This window comes from Garra rufa, chromosome 15 (genome assembly GCF_049309525.1).
Source record: "Garra rufa chromosome 15, GarRuf1.0, whole genome shotgun sequence".
In the NCBI taxonomy this organism is placed as follows: Eukaryota; Metazoa; Chordata; class Actinopteri; order Cypriniformes; family Cyprinidae; genus Garra; species Garra rufa.
In genome coordinates this window covers 24,510,086-24,526,221 of record NC_133375.1, presented here as the reverse complement: position 1 = coordinate 24,526,221, position 16,136 = coordinate 24,510,086, and the positions used below count along the sequence as shown (strand labels likewise).

At 36.2% G+C, this 16,136-nt stretch overlaps 1 protein-coding gene across 1 annotated transcript in view; it reads right to left on the bottom strand.

Moving 5' to 3' along the window:
* Positions 1-16,136, bottom strand: part of prex1 (phosphatidylinositol-3,4,5-trisphosphate-dependent Rac exchange factor 1) — a 96,238-nt gene that overhangs the window by 9,580 nt on the left and 70,522 nt on the right. Inside the window, exons 22-32 of the mRNA XM_073818975.1 lie at positions 15,815-15,996; positions 15,488-15,649; positions 13,007-13,217; positions 10,962-11,217; positions 8,481-8,687; positions 5,701-5,789; positions 5,530-5,612; positions 4,970-5,060; positions 2,996-3,124; positions 2,608-2,649; positions 124-408 (exon numbers count right to left, since the gene is read on the bottom strand). Coding sequence (XP_073675076.1) covers positions 124-408; positions 2,608-2,649; positions 2,996-3,124; positions 4,970-5,060; positions 5,530-5,612; positions 5,701-5,789; positions 8,481-8,687; positions 10,962-11,217; positions 13,007-13,217; positions 15,488-15,649; positions 15,815-15,996 — 1,737 coding nt within the window. The remainder of the gene's footprint in view (positions 1-123; positions 409-2,607; positions 2,650-2,995; positions 3,125-4,969; positions 5,061-5,529; positions 5,613-5,700; positions 5,790-8,480; positions 8,688-10,961; positions 11,218-13,006; positions 13,218-15,487; positions 15,650-15,814; positions 15,997-16,136) is intronic.

Here is a 16,136-nt window from a genome sequence, read left to right as displayed (position 1 = left end):
GACTGAAACAATATTGCTCACATCCAGGAAAATCCAGGATATGATGGTTTTGGTTCTGTATTTAGTCTCGAGATTCAGTTCTAAAACATTATCACCATGCTTGTGTACATTAGTAGAAAGCACTGAGGCATTGTGGGATGACTGTCACTGAATCAGCTGTGAGAAGATGTAACTTCTGGTAATGTCTTACCACATGTGGAGAGAGTGTTGACTGGAAGTTAAAGAGCACTCCGATGTTGGCGATCTGCTCCAGCCATTTCCGGCTGACCTCTTTACTGTCCTCCTCATACTCTCCGTTATTGTTGAAACGCAGGTTTAGAGCATTCACAAGTTGTTCCGCCAATGCACACAATGCCCCCACCAGAGACTGGCAGAATATGACATCCCGCCGCAACTGGAGTTCTGTGTCTGTGAGAAAAGGGTGAAAAAAAATCCATGATATTTCTATAAATATATGTATATAGGTGTGTGTACAGTCTCAATTATATTGAAAATATTTTATTGTTCACTACTTGTAATCACATTTTTCAATACATTATACAAATAAAAATATCTCTTTGACCCAATCATTTGTTTAAACTTTAATATAAATTATTGTGTAAAACATTATATTAAAAATATTATTGTATATACATATTCTGTACTCAGTAGTGAAGAGATACACTCATTTTTGAGGCTGAATATATTTGATCAAAAATACAGTAAAAACAACAATATAGTGAAATACTATTACAATTATAAATATATTTTAAAATGTTTTTTTTCCCTGTGATGACAACTGAATTTTCAGCAGCTATTTATCCAGTTTTCGGTATAACGTTTTGTTTTATTATTAATGTTGAAAACAGATGTTATTAATATTTTTGTGGAAACCATAATACATTTATTTATGGATTCTATTGTTGTATAATTGGAAAGATTATACAACATTTACACTATTAGTCAAAAGAGTTTTTATATTTTTTAAAGAAGTCTCTTCTGCTCACCAAGGAATATTTAATCCAACTCAACAATAACAACAACAACAACAACAACAACAAAAAACAGTACAGTTGTGAAATATTTTTACTGTTTAAAATAACTGATTTCTATTTGAATATATTTTAAAATGTAATTTATTCCTGTGATTTCAAGCTGAATTTTTAGCATCATTACTCCAGACCTATGATCCTTCAGAAATCATTCTAATATTATAATATCTAATATTTGCTGCTCAAAAAACATTTATTATTATTATTATTATTATTATTATTATGTTAAAAACAGCAGAGTAGATTTTTTAAGGTTTCTTTAATGAATAGAAAGATCAGAAGAACAGAATTTATCTGAAATATAAACCTTTTGTAACATTATAAATGTCTTTATTACCACATTTGATCAATTTAAAGCATCCTTGCTAAATAAAAGTATTAATTTCTATAATTTCTTTCCAAAGAAAAACAATGTGTATATATATATATATGAAGACTGGAGTAATGATGCTGAAAATAGCTTTGATCACAGGAATAAATTACATTTTAAAATATATTCAAATAGAAAGCAGTTATTTTAAACAGTAAAAATATTTCACAATATTACTGATTTTGCTGTATTTTGATTCAAATAAATGCAGGCTTGGTGAGCATAAGAGACTTCTTTAAAAAACATAAAAAATCTGACTAGTAGTGTATTTTAAATAGAAATCTTTTCTAACATTATGTCTTTGCTGTCACTTTTAGACACATTTAATTTCATTTTTATAATAAATGCATTATTTATCAAACTAATCTTAATTAACTGTAATAAGTTATAATTAAAAGAATATATCAATATCCACTGAGAAAACACTCCAGATGATGATAATTCAAAGACCATTAAAATTTATGAATGTGTCAGAAGCCATTACTAACAGTGCTAATGTTGACTGTTTTAACTGCCATTTTATAGATTTTAATTGCTCTAATTTCAAGTTTTATTGGCAGATGTCGCTAATGCTGATTAATCTACCGTTAACAGATCAGCATACATCCCATACAGTGGTCTGAAGGGAATCCTGAATGTCCTAAAACAGTTGTAAGCCGTGCTCAAAGTGCGTAATACTTTAAGCAGATGGTGGGTTTCACAGCAGCGCAGGGTGGGAACAGGGATTGGAGCTGCTGTCTGTGTGGAGCAGTAAGGATAAGGGCTCTAGATCAGGTTCCAAAGCAAACGCTCAACAGCTTCCATATGTCTCTTACCACAGACCCCACGGGACAAACCCACTCTCTCCGCTCTCTGGCTTTATCTGTGTCTACTGCTCGCTCAGAAGCTCACAAACAGACACACCCCACTGCAACTCGACTGCACGCACATGCACACAAACAAACACATGTACACACTCCCTGCTACAGAATTCCAATAAAACACTCCCTTATCACAGCACATAGAGGTGTCTGTAAATACAGCACAATCCAAAACAGTAGTAGGGATGATAAATCACACACACTGCAGTTGCCTTTCTGAAATCTCACACAGATGGTGACGTAAGTGCATGACCATGTAAACATTCAGGGTTGACTTCAATAGCTATTTGAAATGATCTAATGGTCAAGTTCAACATGGGGAAGGTTCAAATCTAGAGCAACTTACCAGTGCATTTAAGCAACGCCAGCAAGAGCTGACTCCTTCCATCTGCAACACAATTACAAACAGACATGAATACAACCCAATGCACAATAATACTGGATATTATAGCTGCATTGCAAGTCTTTCGAAACTTGAACATGAAAGTGTTTTGTAATCCAATTTACTAATATAGGGGCTGTTCACACAGCATGTGTTTATGCATTTCCACTGTACTGTCTTCCATAGCTTTTCTATGTAAGACACGTGACGCTGGTTTTTTGCAGCATACTGCACAGTACTGCAAATTTTATTGCATGAATCATTATTAAAGTTATGCACGCTGATGATTTGTGCACTATAAAACCAGTACACTGTTATATTGACTTTAAGTAGCATTCAGGCTTGGACCTACCCTCTACAAAGCGATGAAGGCTGTTAACTAAAGATTTGATTGAAATGGGCAGGTTCCAAGGGTCCTCTTGGATGTTCTTGTGCAAGACATGCCGCCAACGTGCAGTCCAGTCATCTGTGTGTCGAAACTCTGGTAATGAATAAAAGTGGGTGTGAAAATTAAGATATTTATAGATATATATAGGACAATATACAAAAAATGGCCAAAAGTTTTCACAAATGTGCTTTGTAATATTTTACAAACGTCTGACTAGGTCAACAGGTGTAATTTATGAAAGCCCGTTACCGCAACTGTATAAAAAATGTAAAAATGTAATTGCGACTTTTTCTCTCGCAATTCTGATTTTTTTTTTTTTTCAGAATTGTGAGATATAAACTAGCAATTCTAAGAAATGAAGTCAGAATTGCGTGATATAAACTCACAATTGCGAGCTATAAAGTCAGAATTGTGAGATTTAAACTTGCAATTCTGACTTTTTCCTCATAACTGCAATTGTGAGTTAAATCAGAACTTTGAGATATAAACTCTAAATTCTGAGAACAGTCTTATTTCCCCTCAAAATTGGTTTATATCTCACAAATATGAGAAAAAAGTCAGAATTTCAAGATATAAACTCGCAATCGCAAAAAGAAAAAAGTATTTTTTTCTCAGAATTGCCACTGCGAGGTATTAAGTCAGAGCTGTGAGAAATAAACTTGTAATTCTGAGAACATATCAGTCTTTTTCCCCTCAAAATTGGACTTTATAACTCTAAATTGCAAGTTTTTTTAAATAATTTTCTCTCATTTGACTTTTTTCTCAGAATTGTGAGATATAAACTCTTTATATATATAGCAATTCTGAGAAATGAAGTCAGAACTGCGTAACAAACTTGCAATTGCGTGCTATAGTCACATACAAATTTGAGATACAAATTTGCAATTCTGAGAAATGAAGTCAGAATTGTATGATATAATGTAATTCTGACTTTTTTTCCTCAGAATTATGTGATATATACTCGCAATTGCGAGTTATAAAGTCACAATTCTAAGAAATAAAGTCAGAATTACAAGATATAAACAACTTTTTTTCACAGAATTGCAATTGCGAGTTATTAAGTCAGAACTGTGAGATATAAAGTCGCAATTCTGAGAACATATCAGTCTTTTTTCCCCTTAAGACTTTAGACTTTAGAAATTGGTGTTTTGGGTGTTTAATTGGTCTCACAATTCAGAGAAAAAAATGTAGAATTGCTAGAACAGAAATCGTCAGAATTGCGAGATATAAACTCGTAATTGTGAGAAAAAGTCAGAATTGTGAGATAAAAACTCACAATTCGGACTTTTTCTTGCAATTGCAAGTTTATATCTCACAATTCTGACTATTTCTGTTCTTGTAATTCTAACTTTTTTCTTTATTCATTCCAACTGTGAGTTCATATCATGCAATTCTAGGAAAAAGTCAGAATTTTGACTTTGTATCTTGCAATTCTGACTTTATAACTCACAATTCTGAGTTTATTTCACGCAGTTCTGAAAAAAAAAGTCAGAATTGTGACTATATCTCAATTCTGACTTATAACTCACAATAGTTTATATCTTAATTCTGAGAAAAGAAGTCAGAATTGTGAGATAAAAAGTCACAATAACCTTTTTTTATTTTAGTGGCAGAAACGGGCTTCCATAATAATTGGCAGGTTGAACTAACACAAAAACTCACAAAATACATATCTGCTGCCAGACCCCTATATTTACCACAGAGGCAAATTATAAACACACCCCTAAAATACATAAAACACATAGGAGAAACTACTGTGGTATCCTCGCATGCAGAGGTAATAACGTACAGATGCAAACAGAAACATTCACACACCCCTACCCACTCATAAAAGTCCCCCCACACACTAACAGAGAACCCAAATACACACATCCCTCAAATGAGTTTCCAAACATAGCATTCAAATATAGCGCGCACACACACCCGACCGGGCGTTACCTGGCTGACTGTGGTCGGTGTGAAAATGCTTGGTTTCCTCACAAGCTTTGCTCATGATAGAGCCCTTCAGGAGGCTGTTGATAGAGTCAACCTGAGAATGAAAAAGACACAGTTAAGCTCGTCACCACACACACATCCTGCGCTAACTGAAGAGCTAACTATACGCCCTTGCCAACGGCATGCCTGCTGCTTTCGGTCTGTCCACATGTAACCTGTCTGCACTGGATAAAAGAGCTCATTATTGATATCTGAGAAATTGAGAGGGGGTCAAAATCTGGTGACCTCCACAAGACGATAGATTCTGAGGTCAAAGGGCAGGGGTGCAGAGGTCAAAGAATGCTCACTAGAGATGATGGTAAAGTGATAAACGATACTGTGGGAGTTAGAGAGGAAGAAGACAGGGAATTTAAGAGGGGACGTATTGATGAAGATCATAAATAGAAGCCAAAATAAGGAGGTGAGTGGTGTCAGACAAAGGGCAACAGTTACAAAGGGAATATCAAGTTTAAATTGGCAAAGAGACTCAAAGTTTGATTTATGAGAGGGGAAAATCAATATACCTGATTGAAAAGGTGTTCCAAACATCCGTGAAGTTTATCCTGCTTGTCTAAAGGGATTTGCATATCACATGGCAACTCATCTCCTGGACCAACAAAATAAAAGTAGCAATGTCCTTTCAGTTATTGTCCTCACTTTCAACATTGTAACCGCATCTGACAGACGACAGTTACCTGAGCCCATCTCATCACTCCCCAGGTAAGAACTGTTGCTCCGGACGCTGGTGTATGACAGCACTGAGTCCCGGTTACTGTTACATTCACTGTGAACACACACAAATACAAATATTTTCATGTGATGAAAAGAATGCCTGCAGAAACAAGTTCCAATTTTACTAATATTTAATAATTTACAAAAATTGTGACCCTGGACCTCTTAAAGGAGTAGTTCAATCAAAAGGGTCTTATCTAGCGAAATGATCGGTTATTTACTAAAAATATTTACAATTTATATACTTTTTAATCTTTACACACAGAGCTAGACATTTAGTATTTGAGGTTAAAAAGTATATAAATTGTAATTTTTTTTTTTTTTTTTTTTTAAGAAAATAACTAATCGTTTTGCTAGATAAGACCCTTTATTCCTTGGCTGTGATCGTTAGAGCCATTTGAAGCTGGATTTTGGAAGTTCAAACTCAGGGGCACCATAGAAGTCCATTATATGGAGAGAAATCCTGAAATGTTTTCCTCAAAAAACATATTTCCTTACAACTGAAGATGACAAGAGGGTGAGTACATTATCTGTAACATTTTGTTCTGAAAGTGAACTACTCCTTTAAGTAGCACGGGTATATTTGTACCAATAGCCGAAAATACATTGTATGGGTCAAAATGGTATATTTTTCACCCTCAGATTGCAGATTTCAAATAGTTGTATCTCAGTCAAATACTGTCCCCAACAAACCATACATCAATGGAAAGCTTTCAGATGATGATGACTGGTTTGGTGGTCCAGGGTCACAAATGTTTGAACTGTTCTCAAAGCAATTCAGTAAGCTAAGGACAAAAGACAAATATAAAGGAAAACTTCACTAAAACGAACAACTTTCCAGGATCTCAGTATGACTGTTTCATTCTTATTCATTATATGATTATATTTAAAATTAACAGGAATGACACAGCCATATATTTGGCAACTGGTTAAATTCACATGAATTCTTATCACAAGATTGCAAAATATCAAAGGGACTTTTTTTCTGTGGGACACAAAAAGATATTTAAAAGACTTTTACTGCATGAACATAAAAATGCTGAAAAATCTTTTTGTTTTTTTTCTACAGAAGAAAGAAATTAAGTTTAGTAAGTAAGGTTTAGACTGACTAGGTTAAGTAAATGATGACAGAAATGTAAACTAAACTTTCTCTTTAAAGTATTAGTTCACTCCAGAATTAGTTTACTCCAGACACCATCTGCATTTGGTTAGTTCTTTGTCTGTGTACTTCAGTCCAAAATGGTAGGGTAGGGGAGAAAAACTTCATCCTATTTTCCCCTCCAACTTCACAATCATCTAACGTTGTTACAATTTTTTTTATAATGGGCGTTTGACTTTCTTTGCATGTTTGCTTTGTAAACACTGGGTCGATGCTTCCACCTACGTCATGCATTCAAGACTAGTGCATGACGAGCATTTGTGGTCAAAAAACATGTACTTTTTTATTTTTTATTTTTGAAAATGCGAAAATTGTTTCGCTAGCTTAGACTAATGGGATCATGTAGAGCCCTTTGAAGCTGGATTAAAACTGCAATTTGGACCTTCAACCTGCAGATCCCCATTAAAGTCTACAACATGGAGAAAAATCCTGGACTGTTTTCTTTAAAAACCCTATTTTTTTCAATGACAGAAAACATGAACATCTTGGATGACAGGGGTGAGTGAACTAATCTTTTAAAACAATTTTACACTGATCAGAAAAGCTGTAGTCATTTCACAACGATTTAAACATCAACAAACTTCATGAGCAATTTCAAATTTTATCCACTAAGACCAACAATTTTGGTGGAAGTCTTCTTGGCAGCCTTGAAATGTTTATTCTGAGACAGAATGAAACTTTCGAAATGTCTTTTTGTGCTCCAAAAAAGCCTGAGAGGGGAAAACAGACTGTACTTCAACCCACCAGTAGTAGAAAAAGAAGTAGTTCCCTTTCCCCACCCCACAATGAGAGGGGAGGCCAAATTTAGTGCCGCCACAAGCCAAGAATGGAAGCAGATCGAGCTCATGACCAGCAGGTTGCAACACTCCCAGGAGTTCAAAGAGAAAAAAACTGAGCATTCCCTCGTATTTTACCATTCAACCTCCTGAACCCTTGAAAGTTCATGTTCCCCATCAGCCAGCCCTTTTCTCACGATAACAAGAACAGACATCCTACCTACATCCCACAAACAAATCCAGTTACTTACTGTAAGAGCCTAAAAAAACCTTTCTATCTATAAAACATGACGGCTGCAGCTGTTCATGAGCTCACCCTATCACAAGGGTAGCAGGATTTTAGAGCGGAACGCCACATAATGATAGAGGGTGCAAAAGCAGGCATCCGTTTATCCCGACAGAAGCATAAAATCCTCTCGGCTGCGGTCAGCCTCAGTTTTGCCCTGCTCTGTCAGGTCTAGATGACAACCAAACAAACTTTGCTCCATATAATGATGATATAACAACGGTGACAGAATGTATTCTTTAGTGGTTACAGAGGGCGTCTGGGTTGCTGTGGCACAACAGGTTCTTTGTAAGGGATGTTTATCGTCTCCCTACGTGTCTGTTTTAGCAACATCTGTTGGACAGGAGGAGCAGACAAGAGCCCAGAAGCCCCGTCTCGCTCACTCTCTCTGCTTCACGGATGTTGGAGGAAGGCGTGGATCTTAAATCATCTTTTATACATGTCACTTCACAGAAAACAAAATGTAGATAAAAACCAGTGAAGAACAGAGAGGTAACATGAAGGACACAATCTTATCCCCACCTGTAAGAGTCTCTGTAGCTCATGGTGTCATGTCCAGAGTCCTCCTGATCATCTTCGTTGACTTTGAAGCACACTCTCTTGTTCCCGCCATGCTCTGTCTTGTCTTGGTCCGTCTCCCCCGGGATGGGAGAGGTTGAGGGGGCGGTCTCAAACGAGGGTGGCTCTGAGCCCTGTGGATGGGTCGGTCCGGTTATCGATGACAGAAGTCTAAAATGAAACATATTTAGAGAGGTTTGGAAACAAATAAATATGAACCATTCTAATGAATTATGAGTTGATTTAGCCACTTAGGATTAACGTTATTGATGTTGGAGCAGATCAACATAGGCAAGGCAAGGCAAGTTTATTTATATAGCACATTTCATACACAGTGGTAATTCAAAGTGCTGTACATAAGAGGAATTAACATCATAATATAAAATCATACATAATAAATCACAACAATAAAAACTGAAGATTTAAGAACATTTTAAATGATTTAAAATTTGATTTAAAAATTAATTAAAACAGTAGAAATGATTATACACAAAATAATGCAATCTGTTCGGACGCAGCACAGTGCTCATTCAATAAATGCACAACTAAACAGATGAGTTTTGAGTCTGCATTTAAATGTGTCTAATGTATTAGCACATCTGATCTTTTCTGGAAGCTGGTTCCAACTGCGGGCGGCATAATAGCTAAAAGCGGATTCCCCTTGTTTTTTAAAAACATAAAAATTATGAAACTGTGGGACCATTAAATTTGGATCATAAATTTGAGCAATGTCTCAAATATATTTAATATTATATACACATTTCAAAAGGTTGGGATCAGTAAAATTTTTGTTAAAGAAATCAGCTAGGATGTCAGCTAGGATGCATTAAATTGATTAAAAGAAAGAGTTAAGACCTTTATATTGCAAAAAAGACTTCTACTGTATTTTCTGTTCTTCAAAGAATCCTGAAATTCAACTTTGATATCACAGGAATAAATACAGTTTTTATTTTGCAATAATATTCATCTAGATTATTGTTTTCACTCTATTTTTGGATAAATTAAACTAGTCAGAGTGTTGAACATGTTTTAAAGAATTAGTTAAAAAATTTCCTGATGATTTACTTACCCCTATGTCATCCAAGATATTCATGTCTTTCTTCAGTCAAAAAAGCAATTAAGGTTTTTGGGGAAAACATTCCAGGATTTTTCTCCATATAGTGGAATTCAATGGAAGCCACTGGGTTAAAGGTCCCAATTGCAGTTTCAGTGCAGCTTCGCGTAGAGCCCTTTGAAGCTGCATTGAAACCGCAATTTGGATCTTCAACCCGTTGATCCCCACTGAAGTCCACTATATGGCGAAAAATCCTGGAACGTTTTCCTCAAAAACCTTAATTTCTTTTCCACTGCAGAAAGAAAGATATGAACATCTGGGATGACATGGTGCTGAGTAAATTATCAGGACATTTTTATTCTGGAAGTGGACTAATCCTTCAAGCGAGCTTGTTTTTACCTTATTTTATAAGTATTTAAGGAAAATAATGAAAAAACTGTCTCTAGTTGAAGAAACACCCTTTTATTTTATTAATGATCTTTGTTCTTTTATGGGACAGGGAAGTGTAGATTTGATAGAAAGGCCCTGGGAAAGCGACAGGGGAATGGGATTGGGAAATGACTCTATTTCACTGACAATTAACTTCTACATCAGCACATGCAAGCCACTGAATAACAAACATTCGTTCCTCCTGAGAGGCTGTTGAAATGTCTTCTCTGCAGTCGTCTGTTATGGCTTCAGTCTTACATTTTTTCTGTCTAAGCTGTAAATATTTTTAGACTGTTATAAAAGAACATCCTGAAGTTTTGAACTTGAGGAACTCACAGAGGACACTACTAAAACCTACTCTGAGCTTTCAGATGAGAATTTTTTTGTAACTTATTAAATATTTTAGCTTAGATGTATATATATTTTTTTAAATTTCAACTTTTCAAGGGCTCACTATTTAAAAATGTTCAGGGTCACTTTTACTAACAAACTGTTTTTTGGTGTTAAAATAGTAATAGTCAGGACTTACTAAAAATGTGCAGGGAAGAATTAGTGCTGAAAAGGCATGGACAAAGTTATTTATGCACCTGACCTTATTGAATAGGCATTTGTAGGAGTTTCCCTTTCAGATGCAAAATTTATGGGAAGAGAGTATTAAAATTAATCACATAATGTGATTTACTAACATCTGCGCTTGTCAAATTACTGGTATTAATACATGTCTTAAAGCAGGCGGTAATTTTCACTGCTGTTGTTAAACTGCGCTGGTCATCGTCGAAATGATCTGGCTGCATCTGTGTTCTTCAATGTGTGCATTGTCAGTAAATTACATGCAAAATTTTCCCCTCCCATTGGCGCTTTTATGGAATTACGCTGTAACACTAATTTGCCCTGTTTAGTAAAACCGGCACTTAATGTTAAATCTATTTTAAACATTACTTTGAACACTTATCACCACTTACACATCTATCTGGGCCACGTATTGCTTCATCTCTCGCACTGATATGTCCAGCCGGTTATAGAGGCAGATATAATTGTCCTGGCTCTCAGTGTCTTCCTGTTTGAGGAGGAAGCTGAGACCTCCCTCTTCATGCTTCCTGCCGTCCTCCACGTTCCCTTCACCTTCCTCCGTCTCTTCATCCAAACTCAGACAACTCCAGGACGGGGCCGCCATGCTGGTCACACAATGCACGGCGTGGGACATTGGATTCAAATTGGCTACAGGAAGAAAATAAGTGACATTAATAAATAAGTCTCAATTTTCTTGATTCATACAGTATCCTAGATTTCTTTTGTCCCTGAATTTGCAATCTAGAAAATATAAGTAATGCCGCCTTACATTTTGGCCTTAAGAAGGCATCTTAGAAGACATAATTATGGTACTCAGACTTTGCAGCAGTCTTCATGCTGGGTTCATGCCTTAAAATGCTGTCTAGGGACGTAGCACACTAAATTTGGAGTTTCTGTGACTCAATAAAACCGGAGAATTGAATGGCTGAAAAGCAGCGAGGCATAGTCTTGCATGTGGTAAAGCCATGGACCATCAGGCTTTAGGCTGCAGGGAAGTGTACCGGAGGAATTTTAAACATCTTTGACCGTGCGACAACTGCAGAGCAGATGTGTAGCAGAGACTGAAAAATAAAAAGCTCTCGTGCTGAGGCGCACAAGAAACAAAGCATTATGTGGTTCTTTTCCCAGCTACACGTGGCGGCTAGACAGAAAGTTGGGCCGCAGCAATCTGGGCAGGTGAAGCCAAAAATGAAAGCCAGATGCTTTGCCTCTTTAAGCTCTAGGGATGCCCTGTTGAATTTATAAATGTAGCTAAATATTACTGGTCTTGAATTTTTTGGACAAGTGCGGGATGGCTTGGATTTGAAAGTCAAAATGGCTTGAAAATCATCTAAATACAGAAAAAAATTGTATATTAATTTAAAGATGTAAAATAACAATAATAACAATTTTACAAAAAATACAATGATTTGAACATTGCTGTACATTTTAGATTTTTTTTTCTGAACAACTGCTCCAACCATGCCAGCAGAAAAGTTTTATTGCTGAGCTCTGGTGTGTTGAGTTTGCAAATTTATTGTATTTGATGATAAAGCCAATATGACTTACGGTTTATCTTCTTAAATAAAGCATCAGGCCTCATAAACAAAAATCAAACAGTCATAATAAGAGAGAGATATAGGCATTAGTCCACATTGAGTGCAAGACTATAGACCTATGGGACAGTGAGGATGACATCACTAAAAGCTACTTATTATGGTCTAATGGTGTCTTAATGGAGGTCTGATGGAAGTGCTTTAAAAGGTTCTGAATAGCTTTGGGAATAGCAGGCCATGTTTTTTACAAGACCTGGGAGGTTTTCACCATAAAGCTTAATTACTATTTTACAACTTCCAATAATTGTAACATGGAGATTTGGTTAACTGAGCAAATGAGTTGACTCCACAGTGATTGAGTGATTTTAACACAACAGTACTTAATCAAAGTAATTTCTCTGACTCAAACATTATGTGACCCTGGACCACAAAACCAGTTTGTAAAATCTCAATTGTTCAAATTCTGAAAGCTAAATAATTAAGCTAGTATGGTTTTTCAACTATTTGAAAATCTAGAAACTGAGGGTCCAAAAAAATCTAAATATCAAGAAAATCACCTTTAAAGTTTTCCAAATGTAGTTCTTAACAATACATATTACTAATCAATAATTAAGTTTTGATATATTTACAGTCAGACATTTACAAAACACCTTCATGGAACATGATCTTTACTTATTATCCAAATGATTTTTGGCATAAAATAAAAAATCTATCATTTTGACCCATACAATGTATTGTTGGCTATTGCTACTTATATATACCCATGCTACTTATGACTGGTTTTATGGTCCAGGGTCACATATATTCTCTATAATGTATTTTATTAAGCTTTTATAAGAAACAGAAATATTAAAATAGTAATAAATCCCTTGAATTAGAAATGGTAACGTAACTATATGTACCCTGATCAGGATCAAGGCCAAAGAAGGAGTTCTTGCGTCCGAAGCGGATGCTGAAGGCCCGGCTTGATGAGGAGGTGTTCTTCGGGCAGGACACCTGCATCAGGTTCAGATGACAGTTGGTGGGGACGAAGTCCATGCAGCCCAGAACATGAGGTTTAGTGCTCGCCTGCTTAAACATGGGCCAGGCCTTTGTCTGCAATTCCTCCACAAACTGATAGGAAAAGAATATTAAAAGCACTATGAGGTTTAACTTACTTTAACTCCATTTTTAAATATCAATTAGTTTAAAAAAACAGTCATTCATGTCTCAAAAAAAATTGTAATATGTGTAATATTGTCAATGATCTTATGATAAAAAAGTAACTGTGGGAAGCTTTACGCAATAACCTTTTTTTTTGCGTAATACGTACCAATAAGTAGATATCACTACTAGATAACACTAAGGCGGTAAAACAGTGAGTACTTGCAATCATTTTCGTACACAGTTATGATTACAGCTTCATATGTTAACGCTTATTAGCCAGCACAGAATTGGACTTAGGATGCAGAATCCTTGGGTACAAATCCGGGGTAAAACATGACTCATGATGAAAGAGCTAAAAAATGAGAGATCAAGAAAACAAGCTAAGTCTGCATACTTGTGGTTGTGTTTTTACGTCATATTTGCTTTTGTTCATACTATCAGGTAGGTTTAGGTGTAGTGCAGATGGTACGTTATTTTAAAACGTCACAGAGCATTATAGCGCCACTCAACGGACATTTTAAATCAGAACTGCGGTGACAAGTACAAAACCAACATACAATGGTACATAAAACGTACCATATGTATGTTCATCTCTTCTGGTGAAAAAAACAAATAGGGGTGTAACGGTTCACGGGGATGTATTGAACCGTTTCGGTACGGCCTGTTCGGTTCGGTCCACTTGCGTACCGTTTCGGTATATATTTTTTTTTCATTAAATAATATACATTTATTATTAGCGTGATATTAAGCGCAGCGGAACAATGTTCCTAGGCGAGTTTCCGCACGGACGCTATTGAGTGACGAACAGTAATACCGCACTTTGGTTAAAGGTTGTATCAGCGATTTCTAGGCTGAAAAACAAAGTGTCAATTTCAGCTGACCTTTCTTCACGATCCGCTCGCTGCCTGCCCCATAAATTGTCTGTGGAAAAAACCGCGTCTCTCTGGTCAGCCTAGGGTCCGAGATATGCCAAAAAAACAATCGGCACTACCATCCTTTCCACACATAAACAAACATTGTTCCAACCAATCAGCGTCAGGGGTTTGGTGTTGTGGACTTTCCTACTGGTGCAGGGATGTGAGGGAGGCGGAGTGAAAGTCCACAACACCAAACCCCTGACGCTGATTGGTTGGAACAATGTTTGTTTATGTGTGGAAAGGTTGGTAGTGCCGATTGTTTTTTTGGCATATCTCGGACCCTAGGCTGACCAGAGAGACGCGGTTTTTTCACAGACAATTTATGGGGCAGGCAACGAGCGGATCGTGAAGAAAGGTCAGCTGAAATTGACACTTTATGTTTTAGGCTAGAAATCGCTGATACAACCTTTAAGGTGCGTCAAAGAACAAATATTGACATATTATGGCTATAGGGTATTCTATACTCTTTGGGTGCGTTCCGATCGACAGGGTCCCTACGCAGTGTTCACTGCTCCCTTCGCTGGCCTTCGCTGAAAATAATCGCTCATTTGGAATGCCCTGGAACGTCATCAAAGCAAATTAACGGCAGCGTCACGCAGATTATGATTTAACATAAATAAATATTGTAATTTATTTTACTTTCAAATTTAAATACATATAAAATACATATAAACGTATGTATCTAAAAAATATAGTCCAAATGTATATGTTTAGACCGTTAACACATTAACAGATTTTTGTGGTCTTAGTTTTTTTTCCCCACACACAGCCTATATTTAACTATCCTGTGATAACATTAAATAAAACAAGACAGAGATTCACCTCGCAAGGTTTTACTTTCATTCATAAAATACAATATGCAAATGTAACATGAATCGCCATAACCATTCATAAACACTCTAATTTGTATAATGATAACAACATTTATTGCAACCGCTTCATTTCAGAGCCTAAAAAAAATATTGTGTAAAATATCACCCAAATGTGTCGCTTTTATTTATTTTATCCAAGAATTCTATTGTGTACTGGCAGCTTTTCAAAATAAAGATTTTGTAAGTTCTTATTTTTTTGTACCGAAAATTAACCGAACCGAGCTCTCCAAGACACTGTACCGAACCGAATACAATTTTAGCGTACCGTTACACCCCTAAAAACAAACACTCTTTTAATCACCATTTCACATCGAATATGTCACAAAACGTACGTGCCAGTATATATTTTGCGACTTGCGAAAAAGTTGGATATTGTACTATCCAATATGAGGTGAACTAGGGAATATGACAAAATGCTAAAGCAGTAACAGCAAGACAGATGTCACACCTGTTTGTAGCTGCAAATGCGTTTTTCTATGCTCTCCAGCTTGGTGTCACAGATGTTACGAAACTCAAACTGCGGCATGGTCACCACCTTCTCATTCTGAGCCATTAGGTGCCGACAACTCTTCACAAACAGACTGTCATCCTTCACAAAGGCCTCCAGTATCTAAAGGCATTCAAAATAGACACAAGAACATTTGACAGGTTAGAAAAAACAACTGCTTTTGAATGTCCATCTTGAAATCTAATATATACAGTATATGCACAAGGACTATAAAGGGTCATTAAAAACAACATTCAGAAATTATACATTACATAACCGTGGTCTGACCTTTGCAGCAAGGTTGAAGCAGCCCTTGGGTTCCACCATCTTCTCCAGCACACAGTGTTTGATTCCTGCTGTGCTGACGTACTCGTACACAACCCCATGCTCCACATGAACATTATCCACATTCAGACTGACTGAAGGAGCACCGTCGGAGATAGACAACAGTTCCAGCCTTCTTACAGAGCCTAGAAAATCCAAAAGAATACACAAGTGTAAAGTACCAACAGGAATTGCATTACACATTACACATTGCATTACAATGACATTAAAAGGTAAATTATCTTTTAAAAATTTAAATATTGAGAAAACTGCCTTTAAAGTTATC